General features: G+C 35.6%; 3 protein-coding genes and 1 non-coding gene across 5 annotated transcripts; 2 read left to right on the top strand and 2 right to left on the bottom strand.

Annotated features, from left to right (window-relative positions):
• Positions 1-9,973: 9,973 nt before the first annotated feature.
• On the top strand, positions 9,974-12,513 carry LOC136223312 (probable disease resistance protein At5g63020). Its single transcript, XM_066011243.1, has one exon. The coding sequence runs from the start codon at positions 10,196-10,198 to the stop codon at positions 12,368-12,370; it is 2,175 nt and encodes a 724-aa protein (XP_065867315.1). The 5' UTR covers positions 9,974-10,195; the 3' UTR covers positions 12,371-12,513.
• Positions 12,514-12,782: 269 nt separating this feature from the next.
• On the bottom strand, positions 12,783-12,854 carry TRNAP-UGG (transfer RNA proline (anticodon UGG)). Its single transcript has one exon. It is a non-coding gene; the product is annotated as a tRNA-Pro (tRNA).
• Positions 12,855-12,999: 145 nt separating this feature from the next.
• Positions 13,000-14,063, bottom strand: LOC136223318 (triphosphate tunnel metalloenzyme 3-like). Its single transcript, XM_066011250.1, has one exon. The coding sequence runs from the start codon at positions 13,886-13,888 to the stop codon at positions 13,271-13,273; it is 618 nt and encodes a 205-aa protein (XP_065867322.1). The 5' UTR covers positions 13,889-14,063; the 3' UTR covers positions 13,000-13,270.
• Positions 14,064-15,473: 1,410 nt separating this feature from the next.
• LOC136223667 (protein ROLLING AND ERECT LEAF 2-like) lies at positions 15,474-18,487 on the top strand. Of its 2 annotated transcripts, none has more exons than XM_066011780.1 (4): positions 15,474-16,311; positions 16,404-16,486; positions 17,049-17,182; positions 17,669-18,487. In XM_066011780.1, the coding sequence occupies exons 1-4, from the start codon at positions 15,480-15,482 to the stop codon at positions 18,384-18,386; spliced, it is 1,767 nt and encodes a 588-aa protein (XP_065867852.1). In that variant the 5' UTR covers positions 15,474-15,479; the 3' UTR covers positions 18,387-18,487. The 2 variants fall into 2 exon arrangements, with proteins under 2 accessions (XP_065867852.1, XP_065867851.1); XM_066011779.1 differs by having other exon boundaries at positions 16,959-17,182.
• The last annotated feature ends 63 nt before the right edge of the window (positions 18,488-18,550 follow it).

Here is an 18,550-nt window from a genome sequence, read left to right as displayed (position 1 = left end):
CCAATTAGAGCAACCAAGTGTAGATTGCCTCTAACGATATCAACACAAACTAAGAAACGAATGAAACGAGAAAAGTAATTTATCGAATGAGAGACGAGAAGAATTTTTAGTGTTTGATTTTACTAACTCCTAGGGGTGTATTTTTAGCGTTTAAAATTTTTCTCTAAGGATAAGCTGACCGAAATATGCAACATAGGGATGTATTTATAGTGTTTGCTTTTACTAACTCCTATTCTTGTTAGATTTAATTAATTAGACTTTTAATTCCATTAGTTTTTCTAATAAATAAAGTATTTTTTAAAATAACTAATATCTATTAAATAAAATTAATAAATATAACTCTAATCCCATTAGAGCATTCAATTAAGTTAGGATAATTACTAACCAATTAACATTATTATTTAATTGATTTAACCATAAATATAATCTAATTATAACTATCTAACTAAATCAATTAATAAATATACTTATAATCCTATTAGAATACTTAATTAAGTTAGGATAATAATTTAGAGATATAATCAAATTATACTATCCAATTAATATTATCCTTTTGGTTTAACTATAAATATAATCTAATTATAATTATCTAAATAAATCAATTAATTCAACTTAATAATCCCCTATATATATTTCGGCCCATACATGTCCTTCCTCTCAAAATTATCATTCCATCATTCGATCTTAATTCTACGTGTGATCCATTAGGTTGTTACCGCAGCTAGCCGTATATGTTTATTTAAATTACTTTCCTCAAACCTATTTAAACTAAACATATAAAGGAATAAGTGTTGGTCCCGTGTGATTAGTTCCAAGGGGGGGGGGGTTAGGAACTAATGTAACTTTTTCGCTAATTAATCTTGCTGACTTGATAATTTTAGTGAGTTTATTAACACAGGTTTGGTCAGCTTGGCCTATCTTAGTGTAAGACAGCTTTAGTCAGATGTTGACTAAGACTGTTTCACTTGTGAGTTGGGAATTGACACTTTTGTGGTCAGCTTCCAACTCAGCACTCTAATTTACTCAGTGTCAGCTTTAAACAATTTATATGCTGAGTAAATATAACAAGCAACACAAGCGCGCGCGCACACACACACACACATATATATATATTAAGAGAGTTAGAAATTACTCAGTATGACTTATCCTGGTTCGGCCTCTTCGCCTACGTCTAGTCCCAGACTTCTCCGGGCTTTTAGAATCCAATAATGAGCTCTTTAAAGGTAGAGCACAACCCCTTTACAAGCAATTGAGTATGCAAGAGTACCGTCCTCTATTCGTCTACTCAATCCTACTGAATGTTATAACCGAACACTCAGATTTTCTCTACCACTGAGTACAAAAACCGAGCACTCAGCTTGACTCTCTCAATCTTTACAATTGATACAAAAAATGTTCTTTCTAGAAGAAGAACACTTTAGATGAATACAACTTCACTCTAGCTTTTACACAGAATATGAAAGTTGGTCTACGATCTCTATTTTGTATTTGTGTGCTTTGGTTTTAGCTCTTTTTGGCTTTCTATGATCGGCTGTCTATTGTACTTGTGCTTTTATCCAAGAGTGATCTTCGTCCTTTTATAGTTGAGATCAGAGGTTCAAATGATTTGAATTTGGATCTTTCCGTTGAATCCAAACAACTCTTTCTTCAGACAACGTTCTGGTCAGCTTCAGTGTGCAGGCCAATCTTGTCGTCTGAATCAGGCAGATGCCAGGCTTGTCTTTTTCTGCAGGTTTGTCTTATAGTGGTAGTTTGTCTTTTAGCAACCGGCCAGTTGACCTATGTCTCTCGAAACCGTTACCTTGCAAGATTCCAAGGTTTCTATTATTGGTGCAAACAGATGTCAGAATTTGTCTTTTAGTAAACGGACAAATCATGTTGTCCTGAAGAACACTCAGCTTGACTCTGTCGTAGCTTCTTGTTCTTTCTTTCTGAGTTGCCTTTACTCAGCTTGGTCTGCAGGCCTTATTTGTATAGAAGACTTTATTCTTTTGATACTGAGTTGCGTTCAGCTTCTTTATCTAGCTTTATCTTCAGACTTCTGTTCTGAAGGTGACTTATCTTTTACGATGCTGAGTTGCTCTTTACTCAGTTCGTGCTGTGCTGACGGTGTCCTATCTTACTTTTTTATTTCTGTTTACATCTATATTTATACTCAACATTGAACAAACATATTAGTACAATTAAATCAAAGCACTTAAATTTAATTGCCTCTTAATCATGGATTAATTTAAATAATTTTGTCAAATCAAAATCATGTGGAAAGGTGTTTCAACAATAAGTGCAGACTGTTTTATCAGAATCGTCACATTCCCCTAGAGCGATAAGAAGTCAGGTTGATTTTGACGGTTACCTTTCCGTATTAGGTCCAGTATAACTCGATCCTTCATCAGCTATGTCCTAAGACGAAACTTGTAACTATGGAATACGTCGAGTTATGTATAGCGAGACGTCTGTTTTACTTGTACATGTATAATTAACTCTGATTAGATAGGTTAAGTGAAATCTTCATTTCTACTCTTAATCCTATCACATTGGAAGGATTTCCAGTTAATTATCTAAAAGAGGTCATGGATATATCTCATATTTATCAAAAGAAATATGTTTCGCCGTTACGTGGACCGAAAAGCAAATTATACAACTGCAAAGTCGCAGTCTTTCGCGGTTTAGTTAAACGTGAACCCTATGAAGCAAGATCGCCAAGCTAAAAGCAAACATGTAACATCAAAACTTCAAATATCAATCAATATATAGGTGCAAACTAACTTCAAATACATAAATCTAACTAGTCCAAAGAGATTTTTGTATGTAAAATCAACATAATACTTACATGAAGAGTTTGAATCTGGGATTGATGTATAAAATTGAAGGATTGTCAATGATTAGAAGAAAAAACGAAAGGAAGAAGAAAGAGAAAAAATGACTAAATTTGTCTTATATACAGAGAATATTTTGGGAAAGTCCATCTATATAATAAATGGTGTAACGAATATAAATATGTAAATGGAATTTCTAATTGGATCAGTTTTATAACTTATTCTTTAATTAATAATTTTAAAAGGTTAAAGAACTACATTATAATTAGGGTAATTAATTTATTAGTCCCTATATTTTGACAAAACACACTGTTTAGTCCCTGTATTTTCATAAACACATGGTAAGGTCCCTAACCTTTTTTTCAATGAACTGTTTAGTCCTTCCTTCTATTTGTTAGATTTTTTTTACCGTTTATGACTTCGGAAATGACTAAATTACCTTTTACTATTTACCTGAAGAGAAAATCCAATTTAAAAGAAGAAGCTATTTGTATGGAGAACAAGAAAAAAAAAAGACCCAATGCTTACGAATTTGAACGATTAAGAAGAAAATAAAAAAGAAGAACACTGAAAGTTGATTTCAGATGCATTAGAGTTTAAAGGAAAGGAAAAGAAGAACGCAAATCTAAATTGACTAACAAAATCTTCATGAGAGTCTAACGACAGGGACTAAACAGTTCACCAAGAAAAACGTTAGGGACTAAACAGTTCATCGTGAAAAAGGTTAGGGACTTTATCATGTGTTTTTGAAAATACAGGGACTAAACAGTGTGTTTTGTCAAAATATAGGGACTAATAAATTAATTACCCTTATAATTAATATATACGTATAAAAAGGTTAATTACTTAGGTTCCGTTTGTTTTTCAGAAAATATTGGATAATAGAAAACTTTGTACTGGAAAATAAAATAGTTTTTGGTGTTTGAATATAATACTTAAAGACGAAAAGAAGTTGTGTGCGATTATTGTTTTCAAAGGGACAATAAAGAATGAAGTAGGAAAACATTTTACTTTTTTTTTTTAAAATCTTTTTTATATTTATTAATCTAAAATTTTCCGTTATGTGTTTTTCTAAGCAAACAAACACCGGAAAATTTCAAGCAGATAAACTGGGCTTAATTGATTTTTAATATATATGTTAATTAGGATTAATTTGAGCATTAAGCCATTATAATTTTATTTAAATAATAAAGCTAATTTAACTTTTAAGGTTAATTTAAGGCATTACACCCATTTTGTACTAAATTAAAGCCTCAAAATAAATTAGGACCATAAACTATTAAAATCATCCATTAAACCCCTGCACTAAGCAAAAATCGTTAATCGAATCCCCATCCTATCTTAAATCAGAAATTATGACTATTTGATAAATATTGTAATAATCTATGTGTTTGTTCAAAATGAGTTGGAGAAAGAAGGTATGAAATTGTTCAACCGAATGGTTTTCGATGAGGCCTCAATTAAAGATTTTTGTTGTATGATGACTCAATTGATGATTTTTGGCTTAATACATCATTTGTCCCCTGAACTTGTCCAAAAAGTTCGATTGGCCCCCTGAACTTTTAAAGTGTCCTGATAGGCCCCTCAACTTTTATAAAATGTTTAGTTAACCCCCAAACTTGCATAAAATGTAATTAATTGATCACTCAGTCGTAGAAAAATAAGTTAAATGTGGAAGATGTATTCGACGCATCTTAGAATGTTATTGTTAAAATAATAAACTTAATTTTATTATTATATAAAAAATAAAAACAAAAAAACAAGAAATAAATGTACATTTAATTATTTTTTGTCATGAAATGTAAAATGTCAAAGAGAAGTAGTTGGGAAGGATGGAGGTATACTTGACTTTGACTTTGACAATCAACATTATCTTTGTAATATTGTAATAATGTAATATGTAATATGTGAGTTATTTGCCTATAAAGGCATATGTAATCTTCATTTTTGTGTGAGTGAAAATAATATAAAAGAGTTGAGTGTTCTTTTGTCAAGTAGATAGTATTTTGTGTCATTTCTTCATTATCCGAATTACAAAAAAATATTCTTTCAAAATTACACTTTAATCCTTAATAAATTACAATTTGAGTCCTTTATACTTCAACAAAGTGATATCAGAGCCACGTTACGAGAGTCAGTCTTCCGCCAAACAGACCCTATAAAAATGTCAGACGGTCTCAAACTTCCTTATCAATACCCTCAGCTCACCAAAACCAATTATTCAAATTGGTGTATTCGAATGAAGGCGTTACTCGGATGTCAAGATGTCTGGGACATTGTTGAAAAAGACTACGTAGTCCCAGCCAACGAGGCAGCGCTGTCACAGGCAGAAAAAGATACTCTGCAGAAAAATCGCAAAAGCGATCAAAAGGCGCTTACTCTCATCCATCAAGGTTTGGATGAATTAATGTTCGAGAAAGTAGCCGAAGCTACGACTGCCAAACAAGCCTGAGAAATTTTACGAGTTTCTCTTCAAGGGGAGGAGAAAGTTAAAAAAGTTCGTTTGCAGATGCTGAGAGGAGAATTTGAGATGATGAGGATGAAGGAGACGGAGGCCATTAGTGATTACTCATCCCGAGTAAAATCTGTCGTAAATCAGATGCGGCAGTATGGAGAAAAAATTGAAGAGTCCAGAATTGTTGAAAAAATTATGCGATCACTACTACCAAAATTTGATTACGTAGTGGTGGCTATGGAGGAGTCCAGGGACATCAGCGAAATGTCCGTTGATGAAGTTGTAGGGTCACTACAAGCACGAGAGGAGCGGTTTGAGAAACGAAGAGAAGATTTCGCAGAACAAGTCTTAGCAACAAAGGCTGTGTTTAAAAATGGCGAAAGTAGTCAATCTGGAAGAGGACGCGGAAGAGGTCGAGGAGGAAATGGTAGAGGACGAGGACGTGGCAGAAATCGAGGCAGAAATGAAAACGGCAACAACAACAATGACAGAAGCACTCAATTCACCAGAGGCAGAGGAAGAGGCCGAGGACGTGGTCAAGGAAGAGGAAACTGGAGGCCGAATGAAGGACGTGACAAGTCCAATATTTAGTGTTATAATTGCTCCAAGTATGGTCACTACGCGGTAGAATGTTGGAGTCCGCCTAAGGAGGTAGAAGAGACTGCCAATAATATTCAAGATGAGGAAGTAACTGGCACTGTGTTACTTAACTACGAAGGTGAAGAAAATCGCGAAAATAATATATGGTATCTTGACAATGCGGCAAGTAACCATATGTGTGGTGACAGAAAGATGTTCGTGGAGCTCTATGAATCTGTTCGCGGTAATGTTGTATTTGGAGATTCCTCTAAGGTTCCTATTACAGGCAAATGAACTATTCTTATTCGGCTAAAAAATGGCGCTCACCAGTTTATTGAAAATGTTTATTATGTTCCTAGCATGAAAAGCAATATTTTGAGCTTGGGACAGTTACTAGAGAAAAATTATGAAGTTCACATGGTGGATCAGAAACTACTCCTGTTGAATGAGAAAAAGGAGTTGATTGCACGAGTACCAATGGCGAAAAATAGAATGTTCACAATTAACATTCAGACAGACGTGGCTAAATGTTTGAAAGCTTGTGTGCAAAGTCCCCCCTGGCTTTGGCATTTACGGTACGGACATCTCAATTTTGGAGGACTGAAGCAGTTGGGACAGAAGCAGATGGTAAACGGATTGCCTCACATTGACCAGCCCCATCAACTGTGTCAAGGATGTCTTGTTGGAAAACAATTCAGAACCAGTTTTCCAAAGGAGTCCATGTCAAGAGCAAAGGCACCACTTGAGCTAGTTCACACAGACGTGTGTGGACCGATCACTCCACAGTCTCTGGGTAAAAATAAATATTTTCTACTTTTCATTAATGATTATAGTAGAAAAACTTGAGTGTATTTTTTGAAGGAAAAAATAGAAGTTTTTGAGACATTTAAAAAATTCAAAGTCCAAGTGGAGAAAGAAAGTGGTCATTTTATTAAAACACTCAGATCAGACAGAGGCGGTGAATACATGTCCATCTCTTTCAAGCAATTTTGTGAAGATCATGGAATCCGTCATTTCCTTTCAGTCCCGAGATCACCTCAGCAAAATGGCGTAGTAGAAAGAAAGAACAGAACTGTGCTCAACATGGTGAGGAGCATGTTAAAAAGCAAAAATTTACCGAAGGAGTTATGGGCCGAAGTAGTAGACTGTGCTGTCTACCTGTTGAACAGATCGCCAACTGTCAGTGTTTGGGATCAAACTCCACAAGAAGCATGGAGTAGAATAAAATCCAGTATTTCTCATTTGCATGTTTTTGGCAGTGTTGCTCATGTCCATATACCGGATGAAGAACGCAAGAAGCTAGATGATAAAAGCAAGAAATATTTGTTTGTGGGCTATTCAGAACATTCCAAAGGGTACAAAATGTTCGATCCTCAAACTCAGAAAATCGTCATCAGTAGAGATGTCACTATTGATGAAGAAGCAGTTTGGGACTAGACCGGTGAAAAAAAAACAGTTACAGTTTTTATCCGTTCATGGATGAAGACAATGATCAGGAAGAACCAGCCAAGTCAAAGCCACAACACCAGCAACCAGTTCGACATCAGCAAGCTCATCCAGTTCGAGTTCATCCTTGAGTGATGGAGACAGTTCAGATGAACATCCGCCCGGAAAGCCAAAAAAATTCATACCTATTAAAGATCTCTATGATGTAACAAGAAATCTCGATGATGAATTAACTCTTTATTGTCATTTTGTTAATGATGAACCAACAGATCCAGAAGAAGCGATGAAAGATGAAAAATGGAGAAAAGCCATGGAAGAGGAGATTCATTTGATCGAGAAAAATAAAACATGGGAGCTGACGTCACTTCCGGCCGGTCAAAAACCCATTGGAGTTAAATGGGTGTTCAAAGCAAAGAAAGATGCAAATGGTGAAATTGTCCGACATAAAGCAAGGTTGGTGGCGAAAGGGTTCAGTCAACAACCCGGAATTGACTACAATGAAATTTTTGCTCCTGTTGCCAGAATGGAGAGTATCAGACTGGTAATTTCTGTAGCTGCTCAACACGGGTGGAGAATCCATCAAATGGACGTGAAATCCGCATTTCTCAATGGATATCTGGAAGAGGAAATTTATATCCAGCAACCACCTGGGTATGTTGTGAAAGGTCAAGAAAATAAAGTGTTAAAATTGAAAAAGACACTTTATGGTCTTAAGCAAGCACCACGAGCCTGGAACAGTCGCATTGACAAATATTTTCAAGAAAATGGTTTTGTCAAATGCCCACATGAATATGCCCTGTATGCAAAGGTGAAAAATGGAGATATGTTACTTGTTTGTTTATATGTGGATGATCTCATTTTTACAGGGAACAATCCTAAGATGTTTGAAGAGTTCAAGAAGACAATGGCTCGTGAGTTCGAGATGACTGACATTGATCTAATGTCATATTATCTTGGCATTGAAGTGAAGCAGAATGACGGCGGAATTTTTATTTCTCAAAGTGGTTTTGCAAAGGAGATCTTAAAGAAGTTCAAGATGGAAAATTGTAATCCCGTCAGCACACCAGTCGAATGTGGAATCAAGTTGACGAAAGATGAAGGTGGAGACAGAGTCAATCCGACATTATTCCGAAGCTTGGTCGGAAGTCTCAGATATTTGACGTGTACGAGACCGGATATTCTTTATGCAGTCGGCTTAGTAAGTCGATACATGGAAGCCCCAACGGTGTCACATTGGAATGCAGCAAAAAGAATTCTCTGTTACGTGAAAGGTACAACTAATTTGAGATTACTTTATTCAAAAACTGACGATTTCAAATTAGTTGGGTACAGTGATAGTGATTGGGCCGGTGATAAGGATGACAGAAAAAGTACAACTGGTTTTGTATTTTTTCTGGGTAATACTGCATTTACATGGAGTTCGAAGAAGCAGGCAATTGTGACGCTGTCAACCTGTGAAGCTGAATATGTTGCTGCAACCTCATGTGTCTGTCATGCAATTTGGCTCCGGAAATTGCTAAAAGAATTTCAGATGAGTCAAAATGATCCAACGGAGATTTTTATCGATAATAAATCTGCATTGGCATTAGCGAAAAATCCAGTGTTTCATGATCGAAGTAAACACATTGATACGATGTATCATTTTATTCGGGAGTGTATTGAGCAAAAAGAGGTGAAATTGAAGTTCGTGAAGACTCAAGATCAAATTGCAGATATTTTCACGAAGCCGTTGAAGTACGATACGTTCAGCCATTTGAGAGTTGAACTGAGAGTCACGAAAAATTAAGTTTAAGGGGGCATGTTAAAATAATAAACTTAATTTTATTATTATATAAAAAATAAAAATAAAAAAACAAGAAATAAATGTACATTTAATTATTTTTTGTCATGAAATGTAAAATGTCAAAGAGAAGTAGTTGGGAAGGAAGGAGGTATACTTGACTTTGACTTTGACAATCAACATTATCTTTGTAATATTGTAATAATGTAATATGTAATAGGTGAGTTATTTGCCTATAAAGGCATATGTAATCTTCATTTTTGTGTGAGTGAAAATAATATAAAAGAGTTGAGTGTTCTTTTGTCAAGTAGATAGTATTTTGTGTCATTTCTTCATTATCCGAATTACAAAAAAATATTTTTTCAAAATTACACTTTAATCCTTAATAAATTACAATTTGAGTCCTTTATACTTCAACAGTTATTACATAGTTAAAAATAGATTAAAAATGAAGTTATTGCTTGCTCAACTATACAACTTTGTCTTCTCTAATATTAGAACCGTATACTTCGATTTTGGTCGTTTTACTTTTTTGAAGACTCGGACAATATATCTTCTGCATTTAACTTACTTTATTTTTTCTGCAACCGAGTGATCAATTGATTACATTTTACGCAAGTTCATGGAGCTAACTGAATATTTTATACAAATTGAGGGGGCTATCAGAACACTTTGAAAGTTCAGGAGGTCAATCAATCTTTTTTGACAAATTTAGAGAACAAAGGATGTATTAAGCCATGATTTTTAGCTAGTTACGATAATGATTTTTATAATTTAGGGTTGTAATTGATTTTAACGTCTTAGTTTAAGGAGTTATAGAATATTTTTAATTTATATGATTGCCTCATGTGACAACTTGTTATTAAGTGGCACATGCAGGGAGAGAAGGTCTGAATAGTGGGCAGTTTGTCTTTGATGCGAGTTTCCATTCCATTTCAACGTGCTTTCTACTATTCTCTACAATTTCTCGTTGACTTCCTTTGCTAGATCAAGAAACCTTTCTTTCTCCTTTTTGAGGTAACCCATATTTCCGCAATCTCTCCTCTCCTGCCTGCCTCATCCATCAATTCAACCTCCACTTCTACTTGTATCTCAATTTTAATTTTCTTCTCATTCAAAATGCCATTCGTCGGCTTGGATTCCCTCGTCAATCAAGCTTGGAGTTTGGCCACCGATCACTATGCCAGATCAATTGCCATTTTGGGCGAAGGAGGAATTGGAAAAACTACTCTCATGCGACACATCCACAACAAATTAATCACCACTCCAAACGATTTCGACTATGTCATTTGGGTCACTGTATCCTCTAACTTAACCCTAGAAAAAGTTCAGGACGACATCTCCAAAACCATTGGGATCTTCGATTCCGAATGGGTTGAATCAACCTTCGAACAAAAATCTGAACTCATGCGCTCCGAGCTCGCCGAAAAGAAGTTTGCCTTGTTTTTAGACGATTTATGGGAAGCTGAAGTCGATCTTCAAGGCCTCGGCGTTCCCTATGGTGATGGCTACAACGCAGTATCCAAATTAATGTTTACAACGCGTTCTAGAACGGTGGCCAATCGTATAACAACAACTATCTTGGAATTGAAGATGCTTTCGATTGAAGATGCTTGGAAATTGTTCTGGAATAAGGTTGAGCAAGATATGTTTAATCTGGAATACGCTGAACAATCGTATATTAATATGATTGCTCGAATCCTTGTTGTTAAATCTCGCGGTTTGCCTCTCTTACTTTGCACTGTTGGGCGTGCCATGGCTTCCCGGGTCAATCATCAACAATGGTTCTATGCTCTTGACCAGATTCATAAGATGGAAGGTACGGACACTGAAGTTAATATTTTGCTGCAGTTCTGTTTAGATTCTTTGCCAAATCACACAATTAGATCTTGTCTCACTTACTTTAGCTTGTTCCCTGAGGATTTCACTATTCTTAAGAATGAATTGATTGATTTTTGGATCTGTGAACAACTTTTTGTGGATCTTAATTTGGGATATAATGCTATTGATACAATAATAAGAGCAAGTTTGTTGGAAGAAGAAGACGATTCTGTCAAATTACTGGATATGGTTCGTGATTTTGCTTTATCAGTAGTATTCAAATCTCAAATGTTCAAGAGTGCTCAATTACTTGAACCAACTGATCGTGAAAAGTTAATTACTGTGGGATGGATTTCACCAATGAAGAATTCCATTCGGGACCTTGCGAATCTCCAGCAAAATCTGTTGAACTTTATGCTCAATCATAACCCCTTTGTTATGATCAAAGGTCAATTTTCTGAGTTTATGGATGCAGTAACAGTTCTGGATTTATCGAATACTGGAGTAGTAGAAGTACCACGAGAAATCTCAGAATTGGTCTCATTACAGTATCTAAATTTATCACGCACATGGATTGAAAGGTTACCAGTTGATTTGAACATGTTGAGGAAGTTGAAGTGTTTGAATTTAGAACATAATGATCAACTGCGTGAGATCCCTAGACGACTGATATCTGGTTTGCCTTCATTGCAAATTCTGAAGATGTTTCGGTGTGGATTTTCCGTGGAGAAAGTGGAAGATAATATGTTGTATTTGAGCGAAATGGACATTGATCCATTGCTGCAATTGCAACATATCAAAGTACTGAGCATGACAATAACATGCAACTCTGCTCTATCCAAATTTTTCAGCAATACCAAACTGGTAAACTGTACTCAATCTCTATCTCTTGAGGTTTTCTGGCGCACAAAGTCGCTTGACATTTCACCTTTAGTAGATATAAAGAATCTACGTATTTTGGAAATTCATCAAGCAGAAGATTTGAAAGAGTTCAAGTGGAATCTACATCGGTCAAATAGGCTACGAGAAAGAACTTTTGAAGGGCTTCAAGAACTAACTCTGGAAAAATGCTCGAGCTTGGTGGAGTTAACTTGGGTTATTTTAGCTCCACGCCTCAAAGTTTTAAGAGTGAAAAGCTGTGAAAACATGAAGGAGATAATCAGTAGTAAACAACTGGGTGAGACTTGGAAGGAAGGAGAAGATTTGGAGGTATTTGCAGAAGTTGAAGTTGTTGCTCTAGAAAGTTTACCAAAACTGAAGAGCATATACGGCAGAGCACTGCCTTTTCGACGTCTAAAAAGACTTGAAATAATTGAATGTTCGACTCTCAGAAAGCTTCCGCTAAACTCTAGTAGTGCCAAGGGAAACGAAATAGTGATCAAAGCAGAGGAAGATTGGTGGAAAAATGTTTGGGAAGATGATGTTACTAAAGCTGCGCTTTTGCGGTATTTTAATCCATTGATTTTAATGTAGAGAGCTGCATCTGGATTGTTTGTTGTTGTGTGTATTTTGATTTTCCTTTGATGTATTGTTTTTACTTGATTGTGGTCAAGTGATGTAATGTTTGTACCATTATATTTAGAATTTGAAGGATTATAAATTCCATTTCGTGTTCATTTGTGAATGGTATTTGGCTGAGGCTTCTGGAAATTCAGAATGGTAAATTGTTTAGTCTAGCCTTAACCCCTGATGACTCAAGAATCAAAAGTAGGAGCCAATAAAAGATAATCTATATTATGTAAGCCTATTCAGAGTTAATGCTGTCAATCAGTTATGAGAATGCAATTTCAATTTCTAGCTATAAAATAGTCAATTAGCTCAATTTCTCAACTAAAAACAGAGAAACAACGAGAATGCAAAAAAATTCAACAATATTTGACAAAAAGGGGCGTTCCGAGAATCAAACTCGGGACCTCTTGCACCCAAAGCAAGAATCATACCACTAGACCAAACGCCCTTTATGCTTCTTTAACTAATAACTTATATTTATTAATAATTTATGGCAAATCACAATAAACATTAAATTGATAATTACTACATGTATTAGTATGAACAATCATCTAACTGGTGTGGTTATTTAGAAGAGTTTTGAAGCGAGGCAATGAAATTGAGCACTGAGGAACTAGTATAACAAGATTAAGTTGAATGTGGTATGAAGTAATTGCATATTTAATCATCTCAGACAATATAAAAGCTGTTTTAACAATATATCAAGTATGAAGCAGCTAATTGTTAATCATTCTGCATCTTTGTGCTGGAAATTCAGTACCATAATAGTTAATTATGCACAACAACAGAAACCCAATTTAATTGCTTAAATCTTCTCCACTTGAATACAAATAAATAATTCAACTAAACCAGTGATTGTATATTTCAATCACTGGGCAACTTCCCAGATCGGAAAACTGCAAATTTGTTCTTCTTTGAATAGGAAAACTGAATTCCATTATCATTCAACAAATCTTCAATCAATCTCTTATCCCTTTCAGGCTCTTTACTCTCACATTCAATCTCATAACTGGTCCCAAATTCATAAATAGTCTCATCAACCTCCAGCTTTAGCCCTTTCCAATCAAACACTTGTCTAACATTCCTAAACCCACCCAATCCCACAAACCCTAACTCTTTCTCTTTAACCCCAAATTCCTCTCTGACTCTCCTCATTATATTTGAGCTCTCCAACGATCCCAAACGCGATGGCTCCGCGACGATCAAGCGTCCAATTAGCGGGTCAAGAGGCTCTTCTTGCTCCTCAACGCGACTGATACCATTGGAAAGGACGGGCTTGGCTTTCAGGGAGAGGACACAGTGGGCATCTTGATTGTAAAAGCGGATTCGGAGAACGGCGAGGTTTGAAGTTAATTGGGAGTTAATGGTGTCGAAAAAGAAGTTTTGTTGAGCTAATGTTTTGGTGTGGAAAGGAGAGAGAAGGGAGGACAGATTTTGGTGGGCAGTTGAATCTGGGAGGCGGAGTTTAACTTCGACTTCCATTATCAGAATTGAATTGATGATATTTCCTGCCAATAATTCAGTAGAAAATATAGTGAAAGAGAATCAGGAATTGCAGGAGGCGGTAATGGCAGCTTTTGCAAAAGGGGGAAGATAGAGATTAGAATTTCAACCCTAGAATTTGTACGAGGATATACCCAAAAACGTGTGTCTTTCATGTTTTACATTTTTCATAACAAGTTCAAATGGCAAAAAAATCGGTGTGATATTTTTTTTTTTTTTTCCCGTTAAGAGAATATCTCCAACACTAACTAGCTATTTGACTCTCTAAAATAATATAAAATATTAGTTTAGTCAAATTTAACTAGTTAAATTTATGTCTTGTTCCAACTATGCTAGCTATTTGACTCTCTATTTAATTATTTTATCATTAAAAATGATTAAATTAAAAAAAAAAAAGTAGAAAAAAGATACAAAGAAGAAAAAAAAAATGAATAAAAAATAGAAATAGCTAGTCAAGGAGACTAGTCAAATTTAGCTAGTGAAAATGGCTAGCTATTTCTTTTAAAGAGCCATATCACATTGTTAGAGTGGTCACTCTCTAAATGGCTAGTTAAATTTGACAATTTAAAGAGTCATGTCACCCTATTGGAGACGTTATAAGCCATTAATTTTAGTTTGTACATATTATTAATTTCGTGATTATTATTTTTTATGACATTAAGTACATATTTGTTAAATTATTTAGTAATTGGAGTATTTAATTCACCTTACTTGGTAAATAAAATGATGACTTGTTAATTAAAAAATGTAATTTTGTGTGAAATATAAATTTTATGTTTATTAATAGAATTACAAATAATTTAATTTTTATGCAATAAATTGATGATTAATATATCTTATATTTCATATGGATGATAGAAGTAATATCTTATTGTTTTTTCAGATACACAATGAAGAAATTTGTTAGATTTAGGATCCAACTTATCTAACATTATGCGTTTAACATATGCTGAAAATTCTAAATTTTCATCAAACAGAAAATGAGTTTGAGATAGGCAAAGTGGTAATGTGTGGCGCGTGCCCGATTGGAAAGTGTTGGTTGGTGATTCACTCCGAGCTGCTCGCAATCCTCAACGGAGTCACTTTGGCAAAGAAATGCAGTGTCATTATTTCTTCGGAATGCAAACTCGCGGTGGACGTTATTAACGATGTGAGTTATATTGATACTATCATTTGCTGTATAAAGACTGTAGCATCTCTTTTTATGAACTGTAATTTTATTTTATGAAAGTCGTACTCTTAATGGGATTGCACACGAACTTGTTTAATAGGGTCGTAGCCTTAGCTGGCCTCAAATTTTCATGGACTGCTGTAGTGATACTGATTATGTTTATACAAGTGCTGCTTATAAAAAAAACAATTAATTCTGAATGAGATGATTTTGAATTAGTCGGGTTTATTTCATTTCAATCCACTGTATTTTTAATTAGATTAAAGGTGGCGCAGGGCAGCTCCCATGAAGGAGGTATTATATTATTTAGCAAAAACAGAGGAACAATTGGCATAATTTTCTAGAATTCTGACTTTGCTCTCCGTTGACTCTTGAGTTTCGAGAAATCGTCAATGGAAAATGACTTGGCTATCTTCTAAGTCAGGCTGTATAATTCCGAGTATTGATGTTTGTATAGAAAGTGGAAAAAGGTTGAAAATGGGTTGTAGTGAATCCAAAAACAAGAAGAAGGAGAAAGAAGAAGCCCTCTCTCCCTTTAAACATCGGATGCATTTCATCAAACAATCCATTTCAAGCCGTAACGCCTTGTTCGCCGCTATCTCTGCATATGCTATATGCTTAAAGAACACTGGCGCTGCTTTCTCCGACGGCACCTATCCACACCCTTCCCCTCCTCACATCCTTCCCTCGCCTCCGCTCCTCCCCATTCCCCACAAATCAATTCCTCCGCCTCCGCCTCCGCCTCCCCCGCCCCCGCCTATCCGATTTTCATATTCGTTTATGCGACCTGTTCGTATGCCGGAATTTAAACCAGAACCAATGGTGGACACAATAATGGAAGAGGAGTCGGATTTCGAAGCTGATGAATTCACAAGGAACCGTAGCAGTAGCAGTAGCAGAGGAAGTGGTAGTAATAGACCACAACCGCAACTCAAAGAGACGGCCATACAAGGAGCAAGTATGCATCAGGGATCATCATGGGATTACTTTTTTGGACCAGTGGAGGACGGGGTGGAGGAGGAAATTGTGGAGTTGCCAGTGCTGGTGCCGGTGCGACCACGCGTTAAGGAAATAGTGAGAAGAAGTAGACAACCAGAGAGTTTGATTCAGATATTTGGGGATCTTGATTTTCATTTCTTGAAGGCCTTTGAGAGTACCTTTGAGGTCTCCCAGATGTTAGAGACTACAAGATTGGATTCTCACTCCAATTTTCATCATAATCAACCAAATGGTACATACATACATTCTCTTTCTCTCTTAATTTCATACAATTAGATTATACTAATGAATTTTGGTAATAGATGCTTGCTACTTATCTTGTAGAAAATATTGAGGAGATTGAAACTCTTGCTACTGTGTTGAACAAATTGCTTGCTTTGGAGACCAAGCTTTATGACCAAATAAAGGTATGTTTGGAGGCCAAACTTTGGATTCTTATATTGTTGTCAAACTTGCATAAATTGTCATCTGTTCGTATCAATTTATCCATGTTCCTTCTGTCATTATTGCAAATTTTGAGTTCATCTAGCCATTGCATTTCCATGATTCCGTTTGTAATTTCATATACTATTATAAATGTAGTTTGTAGGCATGTCGATGTTTGTCATTTCATCAATATTATAAATGAGGCGACATGTAATAAGATTGTGAAGAAATCTGGATTCCTTCAATGGCATGATGTATATGTGATACTTGCATTTCAATGTCAGGGTGAACCCAAGGGGACTTTTAATGCGCAGTTCATTAGAATTTCTCTTTCTAAGAACTCCTTTATTGCCCTTCTTTTATAACTTGAGAAGCAAATGTGATAATTTTCGTGTTTCATGCTTTCTGAAAAATGTCATATAACTTGCATGGGGTGTGAATGCTGCTAGATAGGCTGGGGAAGTTATCAAATATGATTATGAGAAGAAGTGCTCCTTGTTAGATAAGCAGAAGAAACAGGGTAGTAATCCTAAATCATTGCAGAATATAAAAACATCCATAAGTCATCTGCATACAAGATACACTGCAGAACTCCAATCAGCACTTTCTACGACTGCAAAGATAAATCATATGCGTGACGAACAATTATATCCAAAACTTGTTCAGCTTGTTGATGGGTAAGTTGCTTCGAAAGCCTCTGCTCGTTTTAGATCAATGTGAAATGAAATGGCTATTTGTTGTTCTTGATCCAATCTAAATTGGTTTTTTAATTTCTATCCTCTTATCATGAGTGCATTTGGACCTCATTCTGCCCATTCTTAAGTTGGCCCTCATCCAATTCTTCCTCTATGCTGTTGAACTCCCCCTCGTTGTATGAACATGTTGCTAGCTAGACTACCTAATATTCATGTTTTACCAAATTGGTTTTAAATGAACTTTGGTTTGCTGCCTATCAGTACAAGTTTCAGGTGATTCTATAACATGTTCCAATTAGCAATTTCGTATTCTTTTTGCCAATGCACTTTGCATGATACATTTTGAGTTGATTCTCTTGTATTTCGTGTATTAAACACGAGACACGATAAGAAAATAGCAACATTTTAGCTCAACAAAATGAAAATGTCTATTCTTTTGCAAGCAAAAGTAACTGGTGTGAATGACAGGATGGCAGAGATGTGGGAGAGCATGCTATTTCAGCATGAATCCCAGTTGAAGATTGTATATCCCCTGAAGTCATTGGACAATGCTCAACCCTTGAATGAAAGTAGTAAATATCGTTATGATTGTACGATTCAGCTGTGTGGGGCTGTGCGTCGTTGGCATACCCAGTTTTGTGGGGTTATAGAGTATCAGAAGGATTTCATAAGAGCACTACATCGGTGGTTAAAGCCAAGTCTTATCCCCATTGCAACCAATTTGGAAGAAAAGATGAATTCTCTGATGGCTGAAAATGCACCAATCCATGAACTTGTCATAGCTTGGAAAAATGATTTGGACAAACTTCCTGATGAAGCTGCAAGAAATGCAATAAGCAACTTTGCTGCTGTAGTACAGAAAATAGTGCATGAACAAGACACGGATTTAAAGTTGAGAGAAAGATGTCAAGCTATACCGGAGGAGCTTGACTGCAAGGAAACTCAACTTCAAGAATTGAATCCTGATAAGCCTGCTATTATTTCATTGAAGCAACAGTTGGAAGACGATGAGGAAGCATGCCGAACCCGAACAATTCGTAAACAGGGAAAGGATGAACCTTTGGCAAGTCTCAAACATAGCTTGGCAGACTTCTTTGTGGCATTGTCTGAAATTGCTCAAGCATGTTCAAACATGTATCGTAATTTGAGAAGCATAGCGCAAAATCAACATGCAATTGCAAGTTGAAACTCATGACTAAAGTCAAAGTTGTAAGAAACGTTAGGTTCTAGTCCGACAAATAGAGAGTTTGATGATTAATTGGGGATTAGTCGAATTTATATATATATTTATTTGTTAATAAACAAATTATTATACAAATTCAATTAAAATATGTATTATACTATCTACAA

Source organism: Euphorbia lathyris, chromosome 3, assembly GCF_963576675.1.
Source record: "Euphorbia lathyris chromosome 3, ddEupLath1.1, whole genome shotgun sequence".
NCBI lineage: Eukaryota > Viridiplantae > Streptophyta > Magnoliopsida > Malpighiales > Euphorbiaceae > Euphorbia > Euphorbia lathyris.
Note: the sequence above shows the minus strand (reverse complement) of the source record. Positions and strands in the feature narration are given on the sequence as shown.

Excerpts from the sequence above, each read along its gene's own strand:
- LOC136223312 (XM_066011243.1), top strand. The coding sequence starts at position 10,196 with ATGCCATTCGTCGGCTTGGATTCCCTCGTCAATCAAGCTTGGAGTTTG.
- LOC136223318 (XM_066011250.1), bottom strand. The coding sequence starts at position 13,888 with ATGGAAGTCGAAGTTAAACTCCGCCTCCCAGATTCAACTGCCCACCAA.
- LOC136223667 (XM_066011779.1), top strand. The coding sequence starts at position 15,480 with ATGACTTGGCTATCTTCTAAGTCAGGCTGTATAATTCCGAGTATTGAT. Across the intron at positions 16,487-16,958 it reads AGCTTTATGACCAAATAAAG|GCTGGGGAAGTTATCAAATA; the intron begins GTATGTTTGGAG and ends GCTGCTAGATAG. Across the intron at positions 17,183-17,668 it reads CTTGTTCAGCTTGTTGATGG|GATGGCAGAGATGTGGGAGA; the intron begins GTAAGTTGCTTC and ends TGTGAATGACAG.